At 30.7% G+C, this 17,835-nt stretch overlaps 1 protein-coding gene across 1 annotated transcript in view; it reads left to right on the top strand.

Moving 5' to 3' along the window:
* LOC124353834 (lysosomal alpha-glucosidase-like) overlaps positions 1 to 17,835 on the top strand; it is a 39,549-nt gene that overhangs the window by 7,697 nt on the left and 14,017 nt on the right. Inside the window, exons 3-8 of the mRNA XM_046803855.1 lie at positions 867 to 1,041; positions 4,385 to 4,475; positions 11,434 to 11,602; positions 14,079 to 14,148; positions 14,971 to 15,075; positions 16,083 to 16,223. Of these exons, the coding sequence (XP_046659811.1) occupies positions 867 to 1,041; positions 4,385 to 4,475; positions 11,434 to 11,602; positions 14,079 to 14,148; positions 14,971 to 15,075; positions 16,083 to 16,223 (751 nt within the window). The remainder of the gene's footprint in view (positions 1 to 866; positions 1,042 to 4,384; positions 4,476 to 11,433; positions 11,603 to 14,078; positions 14,149 to 14,970; positions 15,076 to 16,082; positions 16,224 to 17,835) is intronic.

Raw genomic sequence — 17,835 nt, 5'->3', positions numbered from 1 at the left:
ACAAAAAGTACTTGCTCCGCCGGGAGTCGAACCCGGATCTCTCACTTGCCGGGTGAATGTGCTACCATTACACCACAGAGCGCTTACTTTTTTCCGATTCAATTATTTTGTATTTGGCCGTATCTGTCACATATGCGTTTAAATAAGCAAACTAACATATGATCGGAAGACCAAACACCTGTCAAACGACTTTTATTTACGTTAAATTGTATAAATGGCAATAGCCTTATTTAATTTCAATAAACATTGAATCACAAAAAGTACTTGCTCCGCCGGGAGTCGAACCCGGATCTCTCACTTGCCGGGTGAATGTGCTACCATTACACCACAGAGCGCTTACTTTTTCCGATTCAATTATTTTGTATTTGGCCGTATCTGTCACATATGCGTTTAAATAAGCAAACTAACATATGATCGGAAGACCAAACACCTGTCAAACGACTTTTATTTACGTTAAATTGTATAAATGGCAATAGCCTTATTTAATTTCAATAAACATTGAATCACAAAAAGTACTTGCTCCGCCGGGAGTCGAACCCGGATCTCTCACTTGCCGGGTGAATGTGCTACCATTACACCACAGAGCGCTTACTTTTTCCGATTCAATTATTTTGTATTTGGCCGTATCTGTCACATATGCGTTTAAATAAGCAAACTAACATATATATATATATATACATATACATCAAACTTATAAGAATATTTCTAAAAGAATTCAAAACAGTTTTGTGCTTGAAAACTTTGCAAAATATTTTAGCAGGTTTTCCATATAATGGTTAAATGCTTATATTTATAATTAATTTAGTGTTTCATTTATTACACACAGAGTAGTTATTTAATTTCAAATTTATGTTGATGTTTTACAGCTTTGATACTCAAGATTTTGGTGGATTTATTTTCTCTGACCAGCTGTTGGAAATATCTGCTCGTTTGCCATCACATCACATCTACGGACTGGGCCAGCAAAGAAATGATTTCAAGCTGGACATGAACTGGAAGAAAATCACTCTTTTCAACCATGATCAGCATCCAAAAACTGGAGTAAGTCACCACAATTTTCCAATGGTTCTATATTTTTGTATAACATCCTAATAGTAATATTTTGCTTGAAGTACAAACCAGCTAAGTATACCTTGAGTTAATCAACATGAAATGCCAACTCGAAATAAGTATATACAGGGTGAGGCAGACCACATGTCCGCAATGTATAGCGTCTGACCACGAGATACATACTTTCTTTGTTTCAATGAAAACCCCCATATTTCAACCCCAACGAGCTTCTTCTAAACTTATGTTCACAAACTCATGTATATATTAATTGTTTTGTTTCACTTTTTTATTTTTATACATCCAATACAAGTACAGGAATAGTGAGTGAATTGTACTTTAATTTTAGCAAAGAAATATTACATTGAACTATTTAAATAAGTCATATCTTCTTTTTCTATTTTGAATTTATTTAATTCTTCACATGACAAGCCCCAAGACTGCTTCACCAATATTTTCCCTCCATTTTCCGTTGTGTTCCGTCTATTCCAGTGTTACTTCTGTTTAATATATGTTTTCTCAATTTTACCATTGGATACATCACTAAGAAATAGTTCGCATATGTAGAAGTGGTGAACTTTAAACAGTTATAAATTACGGTTTATTGTTTGTTTTTCAGTGAAAATTTAAATATCGATGCCTTATAACATTGTAAGTGCATTGCTTTAGGTATGATCTTTTCAGTTTGAATATATCAATTGATTACTTACATACCAAAACTATCAAGCTAACCTGTAAAGCAGTGTGATAATGAAGTAATTTCTCAACTAATCTCACATAAAAAACTAATTTAATAACTCACATAAACTTGAAACATATCAAATTATCTGAACTTGTCATAACGAATGTAAACACAAACATCAGTTAACTACATCCCATGTAACTACTAGTAACATAAACTCATGAATTCTTGGGAGGATATTCTGTATGTGGATGACCTTTAACCGTCTTATTGACTGTCTCAGGTGGTTAAGTGATAGCGTACTCAGGATCATGGTTCAAATTTCACTGTGGAACATATCCTTTTGCTACTTTTTTATACTTAAGTGAGGAAGAAAACAATAGTAATAAATAATTAAACTTTTTAATTTATATTACTCTAAATTATTTAACCACCAACCAATAATTATTAATTATTGGATAAAACTTCAACATGAAAAACAAGTAGAAATCCTATAAATGTGAGAAATGTTCAAAAAACCCTGTTAAAGTCAAAACCATCTGTATAATGTCTTGGGCAATTTTCTCAATGGTACCATCTGCAATGTACGGATCTAGAATCATCTCAGTTAAAAATGATTGCAGAAAAAAAATTAAACTGGATTTGCCGAGTGTGTTACACTAATGTCAGTAATGTTTTTGATGTCCAAGAACTGAACAAAATAATTCTGATGAGGAAATAGATAAATTTGTTAATGAAACTACAAGGGAAGCTCTAGAAACACTCAATTTGCTTGTTGAAACTTTAAACAAGATTTGCTTGCAGCCAATGATGAAATAAAAAAATACTCAAAGCACGCAATAGTTATCTGGAAATGTTAGTCCAGAAAAAAAAGAATGTTAGTGGAAAAACAAGAGGAAATAATTAAGCTATCCAATCTCAGCAATGGCAGCTACTATCAATCATAACTCCAAACAAATGCAATGGAACAAAGAAACAAATCCGCCTAAAGAAACAACCCTAAAAATCGTGAGCCAGAGCCTTAAATACCATCCCTTCCCTAGCCTACATTATATCATCACCAACCCTTGATTGGCCACCGCAGTTCCAATTACGAGCCTAAAGAAATTTTCAATAAATTAACAGTAGCGTGGAAGGAGATTCCAACATCAAATTCCTTCAAAAAGTCATTGAAGAATGTTTACTGGAGAATGAAATAAATATATGATAATTTTAAACCAGATTCACCAGGAAGTTAGAAATAGTGTAAATATTTACTCCATGATGTGTCATAGTTAAAATTATTTTTAAAATGTATAATTTTATTGTAAGATTATATTAGTATTTTGGTTTTTTTATTGTTCAACAAGTCTTATAACATTATAACATGCTCTCTTGGGCTAATAATGAAATTCATGTCATTATCCCACCATACATTTAGGTCTTCCTCTTTCATGCCTTCCAAATCCAATTTTATCTTTGAAAGTGAACTATGCTCTCTTTTCAGTCTATCTCATTCTTATCAAAGTATGTTACAGTCTTTATATAGGTAACTATTTTCAAATTGCACCTAATTCTTTTTCACCACCTCTCTGTTTTATGTCATACATCCTTCATAACACTTTATTCTCAAAGAAAGCCAGCTTTATTTTTCTTTTTTTGTTTTTAATGTATGTCACCAAATGAATTGTGTTACAATAAGTTGTATTTATTGTCTAGTTTAATAACATTATGAATTAAAAGCTTATTGGAAGAGAACAGTTTTCTTGCTTCGAAACTACCTTACTATTTTTTGAAATTACTAACATGTTTAAAATTGATCATACAAGATGAATGAAAACACTGACAATTGTGCGGTGTCTGGTAAAGTTGTTAATCAGACTGTTTTCTCATAGTCAGATTTAGTGTGTTTTCACACATACCGGCAAAACTAAAGATGGAATCGGACCCTGTTCCGGCACTGGAATCATGTAATTTTACCTCATGCTGTCAAAACCAGAGCTGCAACAGTTTATACTCTCTGAATAGTCCAGTAAATAGTCTTGTTGTGTGAAGTGAGGATGTGTCCTAGAGTTAACCTGCATTATCTTTCCTTGCTCCTGTATTTGAGGAGAAGGTACTGAGTACACATAGAGTTAACTGGATGCATCCCTTTTTGTGTTTGCATTACTAGGTGGGTAGTTTATTTATCCTTTTTGATAAATTAAGAGACGACAGCAAAAAATTTTAATTTCTCCATGACTATCCACTACAGAGACACTCCCAATACTGAAGGAAACAAGTTTCCCCCACCACCACTGCTTGCGATGAATCAGAGCCTGTATATATCTGTGTGTGTGCATTGGCCCTGGCTATCGGATGCTTGCCAGGCTCTCGGTAGATTTAGATAAAGACAGACTTCATTCTCGATCGCAAGATACCACGCTGGTAAATTTGCCAGACCGGATTTAGTGAGAACTACTGCATTTAATAACATTGCTACCGGTATTGGAACCATATCCAAATCTGGTTTTGCCGATGTACGAGTATGTGAAAACGTCCTCATAGTCTAGGATAATTTAAAATTTTGTTTCTAAAACTTTGCAGCTACATCAGATTCTGCTGTCCTGGACTTGAGTTCCCTTTGGACAGGTTAGCTATAGACACTGTACTGATATTTACTAATCTGTCTTACAGACCAACCTGTATGGCAGCCACCCATTCTACCTGGCTATGGAAGAATCAGGTGACAGCAGTGGAGTGATGCTTCTCAACAGTAATGCAATGGGTCAGTCTGTAATGCCAAAGTTTTATTCAAGCTCTTTTCCAATATTTCTGTGTCTCAAATACATTGTTATAAACATTTGACAACACATTAACAGAGCAGAGATTAAAGTTTCAAGTCAGCGCTTCCATCTAGTAGTTTCTAGCTAGTTCCATCTTTAGGGGAGGGGTAATTGGAGCGATTCAATGCAGTGTTGACGCTATCTCTGAATAGTGAACTAGCTTGAATCAACACATCCATACTGTATAGATAATCACTAGCTTGATTTGTTTGGTTATACACTATGATATCTGTGTTAAAAGGGTGACTCTGCAATATACATAATCAGATGGGGTAATCGATGAAATTAATTGTGAGCTAGTCAATATGCTGCATCACCATGACAATTGGATTGGTCATTGACAGCATTCTGACTCAACCATAACAATAATTAGATGTCCTTGTGGTGTTGTAGGGAAGAGTTTTTAAACTGGTTTCACCCTTATAGTGGCACAGTGGTAACAATTTTGACAGTATCTATTTTGTAGACTCTTGGAGCAATTGGAAAATTCCTTAAATATTACTAAATGTTAATAAAAACGCTACTTTTTTTTTTCCAAAAATTGTTTATTTTTTGGACGAGGCCTTTCGAAACCAAAGGTTTCATCTTCAGGCAACTCCACAAATAAATTTTTACACATTGTTTGTTACAATTAATATTAACCCTTTGAGTGCCCACGGCATATTTCCCCAAGTCATACGCATAAATTGCCGGAGCATTTCCTTCTGTTTTGCAAGCGTGTGTGGAAAAAACTATATTAAAAAAAACTATTCAACCGATTTGAATAATTTTTTTTTTTAGTTTGTGTGTTATTAAAACAAGGTATTTTTTTCCATATAATATTATAATTTTATTTTTATTTACACAAAAAGAATATAGGTTATAACAAAAAACTAAAAAATGAAAAAAAATAAATTTTCAAGTTTGAACTAAAATTTTATTTATACAATATTTTTTTAATTTTTTTCTAGCTATACCATATGAAAGAGCATGAAAAACTGAACAAAAATCATGCATAATATGGTGTGTTTACAGTAATATTTAACCAGATACTGCAATATATACAAAATACAACAAAAAGCAATTTTTGTTCAAGTTTTGTCAAAAGTTTAGAAACAAATATTATAACTATCCTATTTTACACTCAATGAAGTAAGACGACTGTAAAATACTAATTATATAAAAAGTATATAAAAAATATACACAGGCCTACAATATAACCTTACTTCACCTAAAATCAATAGTTTGATTGGAACTTGCGTTTTACTTCATCACCAATCCAACAATAAAATATACGTCACTAAACACGAAAAAAGAAGTTTATAAATGGCATTGTAAGTTTTACTGAACACAATTGGCAGAATAGTAATAACAACAGTTTTCAGCATAAACACACGAAACTAGCACAATGTAAACATACAACAAACGAAACTGTGTAGTTTAATGGCAACAAGTAGCAGCTGACCAACTATTGCGTCATCTGTTTTTTTTTCTGATGGCAAATAACTACAAGGGGCGGTGAACAATAAAAATCAATCACAATCGATTGTTCGAAACTTGTAGATTGCCGTGAAATAAGTTATTTGTCAAAACAAAATGAATTATATGTGATATTAATTAAATACAAATCGTCTACTGGGTAGATGCCGGCAATTTATGCACATTTAACAACATCTACTATGTAGAACGCTGCGGCACTCAAAGGGTTAAAATAATATATGGTGGTAAAAATGTAAATACAAAAATTTTGGAAATATTTCAGCCAGTATGAAAAATTAGATTTGACTAGAGTTTAATTTTTGAATAAATTGAGAAGAAAGAAGATTGAATTTTCAATAGGGCCCTCTTCATTGTTCATGAGAATTTATGTATGAATCAGAGCACATTCCAATATAGAGAATCTTACTATACCCAAATTGATGGAACGGCTATGGAAATCCTCTCTCATGTTTTATTGCCAATATTTTTATGAGCTATTTTTGAAACACACAGCCAAATCTAAAATGACATATTTTCTCAAGAAAATGGATACGATACGTCAATGATATTTTTTTGCAATATTTAACAAAAATGAAAACATACAAGATTTTTACCAGAACTCTAAATTTGTTTTACCCTACCATTAAATTTACATATGAAATTGAACAAAACAATAGTATCCCATTTTTATACGTAGGTATTAGTTATTAGAAATAAAACAAAATTTGAATTTGATATCTACAGGAAACCAACTCATACAGATAGGTTCATCATCAATGAATCTAACCATCCATCTGCACAAAAAAGAGCAACATTTAATTCAATGATTTATAGACTGTTAAATACACCACTTTCAACAGAAAACTACAAGAAAGAACTAAATTACATCAAAATATAATTGCTATGTTCAATGGTTACACTACACAACTCATTGACCAATATACTAAAAAAAAAAGCTTTAAAAAGAAGAAGTAGAAAAGATAAGACAACATTAAGACCACCTCAAGACACAAAACATGAATTTATTTGCACAACATACAGCACTTTTTCAAACCAAATATGCAAAACTTTTAAAAAGCATACAAAATAAAACACTCACACAGAACAAGCAACAAATTATCCCAAATTTTAGGAAACCCTAAGGACAAAATTTTCAAATGATAGTAAATCGGGAATTTATGAAATTGGATGCGATGACTGTGACAAAATTTATATTGGACAAACAAAAAAGAACAATAAAAAACACGATTTAAAGAGCATTTATCAACACACAAAGTATGGAAGAGTTGACAAATCTGCTGTAGCCAAGCACTGCATTGAATCAGGACACAGAACATCAATTACAAATCCTAAAATTAATAAAAGAAAATAACAAAACCAATGAACTTGAATGCTTGGGAAACACTATACATAAACAGAAATAAAGAAAAAACTCATGAACAATGAAGAGGGCCCTTATTGAAAATTCCAATCTTCTTTCTTCTCAATTTATTCAAAAATTAAACTCTAGTCAAATCTAATTTTTCATACTGGCTGAAATATTTCCAAAATTTTTGTATTTACATTTTTACACCATATGTTATTTTAATATTAATTGTAACAAACAATGTGTAAATATTTATTTGTGGAGTTGCCTGAAGATGAAACCTTTGGTTTCGAAAAGGCCTCGTCCCAAAAAAATAAACAGTTTTTGGAAAAAAGTAGTGTTTTTATTAACATTTAGTATGGTATTTTGATAATATGTTAAACAGAACATTGTTGTTTTAGTCATCTAATCAGATCGTAACTATTTATTTAATGTTTTATCGCCATCATATTTCTCAGTAAATTTGAAACTCATGCAAAAGAAACAATGGATTATTTTCCAAGAATCTGGAAGCGATGTGTAGATGATATATTTGCTGTTTTTGACAAGAAAAAAAATCTTCAAGATTTTATTATTTCTCTCAACTCATTTTACCCTTCTATAAAATTTACTTGTGAAGTAAAACATAAAAATCAACTCCCATTTCTAGATTTATTAATTACAAAAAATAAAACTGGCTACTTTGAATTTGATATATATATATATATACTAGCGGGCCCGGCGCGCTTTGCTGCGCATTTCAATAATTTTTTGCAAAAGTTGCCCGCGGCTTCGCACGCAATTTCCCCGTTGAAAACAGTACACTATATTCACTTATTCTTTTTCTATCACATTCTAAACATTGCTGAGATAATTGATAGTCGTTCCATCGTGAGCCTCTTGGGCGTATTATGAAGGTATGTACCATATTCCTGCCTCTATCTAGCTGTTACCCACGGCTTCGCACGCAAATCTTAAGAACCGAAGTCCTTATATTACTTAGTAAATTTTTTTTTTTTACTATAATAAATTTTAGATTAAATTAGTTATATCTCCGATGCCACGATTGAGCTTGCTTTGTTGTCTCGATCGAGAGAATATGTGCACACGGAGTTTTGAGAACCATACTTCTGTCAAAAAAAACAACTAAGGTTGATTTTATAACATTCTTTTATATTTGTAGCCAACGTAAGATAGTAATTATGATATCTGCATTACTCTTCTGATCAAGCATGAGCATGGTTTATATTAAATAAATATTGCAGTTAAAGGTGAATTTTTTACGTCAAATTTTGAATTGTATTATCTGGATAGTAAAGTCTATGTTTAACAGTGATTGCAAAAACAGTTTAAACAAAATTTGTCGTTTCTCTTAAGCTTACTCTATGCTTTAAAACTATAAGTGTAATATATGTTTACAAAGAACAGCTGATTAAAAATTTGAAAAGACGTTAACATATGTTTGCTGCAATGCATTTCTTATGGGTATTTCTGTAACCAGTGGGGCGGAATCCTGAATCGGGAAAGGGATGGGCATAGCTTATAAAACCTTCTCCGTGGAAAAAATACATATACGTACAAATTTTCATCATGATCGGTCCAATAGTTCACGATTCCATAAAGGACAAACATACAAACATTCATTTTTATATATATAGATATAGAAAGTCAACACAAAACAACAGATTTATCCCATTTGATTCATTTCATCCCCATTCACAAAAAAGAGCAGCTTTTCACAGTTTAATCCACAGGCTCTTACATACCCCTCTGTCAATGGAAAATTATAAAAAAGAAGTAAAGAAAATTAAAGGAATTGCATTATTTTTAATGGTTACAAAATTGAAATGATTGACAACATGATAAAATATAAAAAGAAAATTATTGAAAGAAATTCTAGAACAACTCTTTATCAGACTAAACGCAAATTAACTACAGAAATTACTAAAAGTTTTAAAACACATGCCAGTATTAATGTATCCTCAAATTCCAAAATCAAACTAAAAAATATATTAGGAAACTAAAGAATAAAATAGATGATGATGAAAAATCTGGAATCTATAAAATTAATTGTGACAACTATAATTTATTTAAAATACATTGGCCAAACAAAAAGGAAGATAAAAAAGAGAATCAAGGAACATAAAGCATGTCTAAAATATCAACAAGAGGAAAGATCAGCCATGGCAAAACATGCACTTCATACTGGACCCTGGTTTTCAAAAGTAAAATTATTAAAAGAAATCAAAAACAAAAAATTCCTTGATTCTTACGTAACTATTTTTATGCAGAAGAACCAAAATTATTTTGTAAGTAATGAGCCTGGACCTCTCCAAAATTCACCGTTACTGCCTTTAATCTAATTAAATATTAATTTTTACATATACAGTAGACATACTTCCTGACCTTTAAAATGTTATCTCTTTATTAGAGATGTAGCCTTGAAAAGTGTTTTATAAATATGTATAATACAATATAAATAAACCTTTTAACACTTTTTTTGTAAACTTTTATTTTTGTTACTATGTACATTTCGAAATCTTTGATTTCACCTTCTAGTACCAAAGTAGTACCTGAAGATGAAATCAAAGATTTCGAAATGTACATAGTAACAAAAATAAAAGTTTACAAAAAAGTGTTAAAATGTTTATTTATATTGTATTGTACATAGTTATCTCTTTGTATTTTTTAAAGACATGTGATTTATTTAAGTCTAAATTGTTTGTATTATTACTTTACTTTTATTTCAGTTATGTGGGTCTGATGATGTGTTCATTGAACATGAAAGGCCTCGCAAAAATAAAAATTTCTCATTTATTGGAGTGTTTGTTCATAAATTAAGTATCACTATATTGTATAGCTCTTGGTTATAGTATACATTATACAATGTTAACACTTTGGCTCCCAAGTGACTCAGTGTCTAGACCTGAGGTGTGCAACATTGTCAGCTTGTGTAAGCTTTGGGAGCGAATGTGTTTAATTGTTTACTTATATTGAATATTTTTTAAGTAACAGCTGTTCAAAATTTTTTTAGAAACAATGTATAAGATGTAGATGATATGACATGTTTGGTTTTTAGCGGGTTTACAATTTGATATTGGATATGCAATAATGGAATATAATTAATTGTCTATCTGTATTTGTGTGAAACTTCCTATTTCACAACTCTATGTCCAACAATATTATCTGTAACTTTTAGTCAAGTTTTTTGAACTTTATGATTGCGAACATTATCTTTTTTGAGTATGGTTAACCGCTACAAAATCTAGGGTGATATAATTTTTTTTTATTTCTCCTTTCCTACATTTGTATGAATTTAAAATTACTGTACAAATTCCTCTGGGAGTGGTTAAAGTTTCGAAAATGGTTTTAATTAATTTAAAAATGACGTCTTGCCTAAAATAGGGAAAGAAATGTTGGGAATACAATTTAAGTAATTAATTTGGCCTAGTGATCAGAAATTCATTTTATTTTTATCATATGTTTGTTCATTAAACCTTCAGGTTTTTGTATCACTAAAAATATTTTCCCTCTTGGTATTTTTAAGCCTTTACCTCCCTATTATGTGGGAAGGGAGTGATGATCACCTTGAAATCCTTTAGAAACAATATCAGGTTATATTATTGCCATTCTCTAAAGAGAATTTGAAATTTCAGTTTGTATAAAATTTGATTGGTTGAGAGATGTGTGGTAATAAAAGCACCCAATGTTGTAAAATATTGACCTGTTCTTTAGACTGTCAGTTAATGATGCCTTTTTAGGAATGGACTACTTTAAATAGGAACAGACTATTCAGGTCTACCATACTCCTTTTAAACATCTCAATCAAAGGATTTAGTTTGTACTGTTCCATTAAATACTATGACAGGCTCTGTTTCTTTTTGTGTTATTAAACTCCATCGCAGCCACTACTTTATTTTCTAATTGCACTATTACAAAATGTGGTTATAAAAATAATATATCTTAGAAGTGAGAAGTAATATTCAGTTGTTTTCAATTTTATCAGTAATTTTTGAATATCATATAAATTAGAAAAATCTTTTATAAATTAGCTTACTGTTACCAACTTTTTTGGACTTGAGGAATTTCTGTTACAGATATTGATTTGACTCCTGCTCCTGGCATCACGTATCGTACTATTGGAGGTCTTCTGGACTTCTACATCTTTCTGGGCCCTTCACCTTCAGATGTGATCAGACAGTTCACTTCACTTGTGGGGCGCCCTTTCCTACCCCCTTACTGGAGCTTGGGCTTCCACCTCTCCAGGTAATGTTGTGCTTTACACATTCGTTACATTGGGGAACAAATTTTAACTGTCACACTTTTATTCTGTGGTATATTTTTAGTATTAGCTAAAAGTGCTAAGAGATTTTTTGTAATATTATCCAAAAACGTTGTAGCAAAACTTAAAATTACATGAAAATATTTTTAGACTGTTCTCTAGTATTTAATTGTGGAGAAGCCAAAGTTTAAGCTGTGATTGCATTTGTCACATTTTGTGAAACGAGCTGAGACAATGCGACACTGTTTAGAAAAGCTCTTGCAAAGTTGAGAAGAAAGCGAGAAAGAAAAACTAACCGCAAAAAGTATATTGTATTTTGTAAATAAGCTTACGATGTTAAAAATATTTTTATTCAATGATGCTATAAGATCATATATTTTGTCATCACTTTTAATGTAATGTATATAAAGTATTAGATGTCACAACCGTTACCAATGAACTGTCTGGTTCAAAAGCGCTTGTCTACGCTTGAACATTAACTACAAATTAACTAATAAGCTAAAATTATGGGAGTAACATTAAAATTGAGCTTGTTTATTTCTATATCTAGACACATAAAGCAAACTTTTTACAATCAGTAACCAATTGTTGTGTCTGTAAACATGTAAAAGTACTGGTTTTTGGCACTATCAAATATGCAATTTTGAAAATTAATTATCAATTGTTAAATCTGCCATTGGAGGTCCAAAGCCCACATAAAAAAGATGATGGGAAATGGTCAAATATATTAAAACAAAATTTAATTTAGTAGACTTCCTCTTGCAGTCAAGGATACGAGCAGGCCACGCATGATTGTAGCAACACCACCCTCAGCAGTCTGGCGGTTTGGGTATTCCAACGAGCAGGTGCCGGTCATGGTAAATTAACAAAATCTGTTTAATTAAATCGGTATTATAAATTATAACTTTAAATTATGTTTACAATAAATGGCCTTTAAAATAAAAATTTCAAAAGCTCCATAATGTGACCAATTATGAATTTTTTAACCACGCCTGGTTGAGAATAAAAGTTAAAATGCTTATTTAACAACAACTTTTGTCTATGTAATTCTAAAATTATATACTCAAAATCAGTACACTTGTGTTTATCTTGTATAAAAGTTTGGTCTTAATAGTATTACTAGGTTCTGAGTTATGAATGTTCAAAGTTAAAGTTTGGTTGAAAATCACTACAAAATAGTACCTTTTATCTTTTTAATTCACACTTGAATTTATTGTTTGTAAACAATTTGCCTTATGTCTAGTTGCAGAAATAAACGAGCTAAAGTAACTCCCATAATTTTTCCTCTACTAAATAGTTTATGGTTAACATTCGAACTCGGTTATTTATACTTTTGATGCAAGAGTAGTGTCCAACAAACTGCCATGCTTGGTTCTATATCATACATTCCATTTACATACCAAAACGAACATTGTACGTTTGGTGAAAATTGTGTCTTTACGGCTGTAACAAACACTGAAGATTTTTTAAGGTTATGTTATAGTCAGATTTGATTTGAAATGACAGACATTCATAAAAGGTTAAGTACAACGAATTTTAGCAATTTTTTAATGATGTGTATTGAAGGTCCTAATAGAAAAGAATACTTTTCAATGAGATATAAACATTGGAGTTTAAGAAAACAAAACATGCTATACGATTTGTGCTTTTATGTTATTTATGAATGAGGTCAGAACTTAAGGTAGGGCCTAATTAGTTTTCCAAAGATAAACTGATGTTAACAGTAACTTGTTTAGTAAAAAGAAAAATCTCCAAACAACTTCATTGTTTTGTATTTTGTATTGAGAGAAAACTTTTCATTTTTATGTAAATTTTTACAATAATTTAAAATGTTACTTTGCTGCTAAACTGTTTTTAATCAAACTTTGTCACAAAAATCTCATATTTTAATTATTGAGATTCGAAATATTTTATCAGCAGTATTTTAATTAATGTAAATATTGGTTCTGGAGGCTAAAATATTAGAGAACTTCGGACTGTTTTTCTATATGTATTATTTGAATCCCTGCTAAACAGCAATGCTATATAATAAATGCTACAGGACAAGTATGTTTGCTGACAATTATGAAGAGTTTATAGCATTTTTGCTAAGGAAATGTTCATCCCAGCTTATTAAACCCTTAGACGGAACCATTCATTCCACTATTCTACATTAATCTGCTTTCACACAATCGATTTGAGACACCTTACATAAAACACTCTGTATATGCAAAAGATTTGTTTTTGATTGTTTTTCAACATATTTCTATAAAGGAATTTGGAAAAGATCACTTAAATGTGTTCTGTAATTATACTTTCTGTAATTATACTTTTTTTATCACATTTTCTTTTATACTAAACATAAAAATGGACATTGTTATCTAAGAAATATGAATTTTTGTAATATTATTCTTATTATCTTTAAAATTGAGATAAAAATATATTTTTTATACTTTTAGAAATACATTTTTCTTTTTGTAGGTCTGGGTATAAAACACTCAATGAGACTAAAAAAGTGTGGCTTCGCACCAGGGATGCCAAAATACCTTTTGTAAGTCTTCATCCTCTTCTGTTAAGTCAATAGTAGAAAGCTGTGTAATTGACAGCTCTATGGTTTCACAAACTAGAGATAGATAACAGCTTTTGTGTGTGTGTGTGTGTGTGTGTGTGTGTGTGTTTGTGTGTTCACGCACGTGCAAGCTTATATATATATATATATATATATATATATATATATTTATTTATATACAGGGTGCTCCCTTAAACGATCCTATAATTCAGGATATTTGTCATTGGATTAAAATAAGAAATAGTATTTTCAGTATGTTCAGAACAGTATGTTCTTAATGGCCTTGTTATTCTCTTGTTTAATGTTTTTATTATTCCTTGAAAAGTTTTAACTAAGAATTTAAGTTTTTTTTAATGGTGCTGCAATTTGGCAGGAATATTTTTTTTTACTAAAACCTTTTTCCTTCTTACTATAACCTTTCCTCAATGAAAATTGGATATCGGACTTTGAATATGGATCACATATCAGGGAAAATCAGCTTTGGTTACATGCATGCTTTGCTGGATGTCTGGAAAACAGGTTTTGATTGGTCTCTGAGGATACCATACTAACAGAAGAGCAAATAAAGTTTAGTTTTAAACTATTGTGCTTCTATGTTATATTGTACATTCAACATGTGGAATTAGTAACTGCTATACCACAAAAATGTAGTTATTGCATCCTTACCAGTAACTTGGAAAGGTGTACTAATCCATCATTTGGAAAAACATTGTCGCAAACTTACCTCAACATCTTTTCTTATGACAACTTGTATAAGTTTCCTGGCACTCATTGTTTAATGATGAAGAAACTACTCTGTTACAGGACACTCAATGGAATGATCGAGATTACATGAAAAACAATAATGATTTCACTTATGACAATGAAAGTTTCAACGGACTACCAGACTTCGTTGATATGCTTCACAAGGTTTGTAATAACAGTTTTTAGTTGTTTTTTTGTTTCTTATATGCATTAAAATTTCATAGCAATGTGTTTATCTGATTTATGAATATTTAAAAGAGATTTTAAAGTTGTAACTTTTGAAATCACACCCAAGTCATGGACCTTAACCTAGGAACAAGGGTTCTCAGATTTTCCATGCCAAAAAATCCAATCCGTTTTTACCAAAGTTATAATGATTTATAAGAAAAAATGTCTTCAACACTGTAGAAATAATCAAATGATAAAAAAATCTCTTTGAATAAACTAGAGGACAAAATACAATTAAAAATAAATACTGTTTCAGGGAAAACGTTTTGTACTTAACCACAAACAATAGACTTTTACAACTATTTTGTTAATTTTGTTTTACACAAATTTTTAAAACATAAAAAACTAGCAGTTATCCACGGTTTCGCACACAATTTTGTAGGTTTTGCACCTGTATGAGCACTTGTGGTTCAAGTGAATTATATTTCCGACGCCATCATTGAGTTTGTCTTCTTTGCCACGAAACTATCTTAAAAAGTCTCTATTTATGCTAATTTCATTTACTCCGATCTTAATATTTTTCATTCCAAATCTGATTTTGCCTCTCTCCTGATCAAGAAAATATATTATTATACATACATATATATATATATATTAACTGTATCTGATAGTGCAAAGGCAGTAATTTCTTTTTTGTTAATTTGTGCAGAGTTATGTTTAACTTTGGTATTTTTCTTCATTTTTGAACGTGCGTATGTATAAAAGCAATTTTGATTTGACAAATGTTAAAATTAAAAATATTACAGACTCTACAATTATAAAATTATTATTTATCTTATTGTTAGTTATTAGATAATTTTTTTTGAAGACTATCAAACTAATTTTACTTATACTGATCTCAAAATTTCAGTATATATACATTTTTTGTTAAATCGTTCAGTAGCTTTGCAAAAGTGACATTTCAAACTGTAGAAAATCAAGTTGATTTTTTATTGCTGTTGAAGGAAGGGATGCACTACATGGTGAAGATAGATCCAGGAATAGGTACAGGAGAGCTCCCAGGCACGTACCTTCCTTACGATGAGGGAATAGCTCAACGTGTCTTCGTCTCAGACATTTCTGGCTACCGCCCCTTTATGGGAAAGGTAAGTAAACATATGATAGACTTGCCCAAAAATTTCATTGTTAATTTAGTGTTTTGTATCTGTGTGTATTCTTATAATATAAACAAATGTACAGCGTACGGTTATGTTTACTAAATAATCTAGAATAGTATTTATTCCAACATTATTTCAAATTCAAAACTTTTTAATATCTATTATATTTTTTTGTTTAAGATATTTTAAGTTATTTTAAAAACGTTTCATCACTTCATGCATTTGTACATTCATAATTTTACTTAACCCTTTGACTAGTAATCCCGATATCCATGCGGGAAGCACTATGGTGCTAAACAGTTTTCTCAATAATGTTTTGTGATGAATAATCTCTCGCTTGAATACGAATGCGAGCTAGCGAAATAAATAATAAAAAGTTTCAAATAGTTTTCGTCGTTTCCACTAGATTTGTATCTATCGTGTACCTTAGTATGTTCATGAGAAAATATTCCCACATTTTATAAATATAATAACTTTTATGCATAGTTAAATTAATTTCTGTATAAATAAAAAAACAATAAAGATATATGAATATAAGGCTTCTTTTTAATTAACTGAATTTAGAAATTATAGAATCGTAAACTATTTTTTGTGAAGTTTGAAAATGGTGCTTTGTTTAGTAAATAAATCAATCAATACAATGTAAATAAACGTTGAATCAAAATAAATCTTTAACGGCAGCCTTTAAATCAGTCAAACTAGTATTAATTTTTTAGTGACAAACGAGGTTGAGATAGTCAGAAATTACAGTACTCAAACTCAAAAAATTTAGTGTAGTTTATAAAAAAGCAAATGAAAAAATTATGGTTGCCTGTAAAGTCGGTTTTACGGGCGAAGATTTTACGTGACAACGTGTTTTTCTCAGTAGAATATTTATTGATATGAATATTATTAAATTGCACAATAGGAACAAGGAATTGAATGAAAATAAGAATTGCACAAATTTTAACTATAGAAATATATTTTGTTTACTAAAACATTGTACATAATTTTGAAATTAATTAAAATTTGTTATTGTAAATGGTAAAGTTGAATAAAACATTTACTAAAATTGGAATTTGAAATTCTTGCTAAACACAGTTAAATTCTAACTCCGCGCGTGGTGATTGGTCGGTTCGTTTGTTTGGTCGCACTGTTATGACAGGTTAGAGGTTATAATTCGTTATTTTAAATGTTTGACTAGCAATACGCGCTGTTTCTTCTCAATCGACTGAATTACGATTGATTGCAGAGTGATTTAAACTAATAATTTACTTAACACTATCAACATTTGTCAATAGTATGACATAACCTATAAACTCAGTTTCTCAACTTTTGTGTCAATCTAACAATTAATCAATCAATCATAGTTTACGATAATGAAATATCAGTGTACAATTATTTACCTTTATTGTTGTAGTTGTTGTAAATGACGAATCTAAGCACTCCACATTTTCACGAATAAACATAGTTATCTGCTTTATCCCGTGCGGCGGACCCACTGGACGGGCATCGTAACGTTACCGGGCGTTACACTTTTTCATGAGTGACTCCGAGCCGCAACCTAATTTAAGACGTTGTCACGTCAACAAAAAATTAAAAACGTTTGTTGAGTGTTTTT

Source organism: Homalodisca vitripennis, chromosome 2 (genome assembly GCF_021130785.1).
Source record: "Homalodisca vitripennis isolate AUS2020 chromosome 2, UT_GWSS_2.1, whole genome shotgun sequence".
Classification (NCBI taxonomy): Eukaryota; Metazoa; Arthropoda; class Insecta; order Hemiptera; family Cicadellidae; genus Homalodisca; species Homalodisca vitripennis.
Note: the sequence above shows the minus strand (reverse complement) of the source record. Positions and strands in the feature narration are given on the sequence as shown.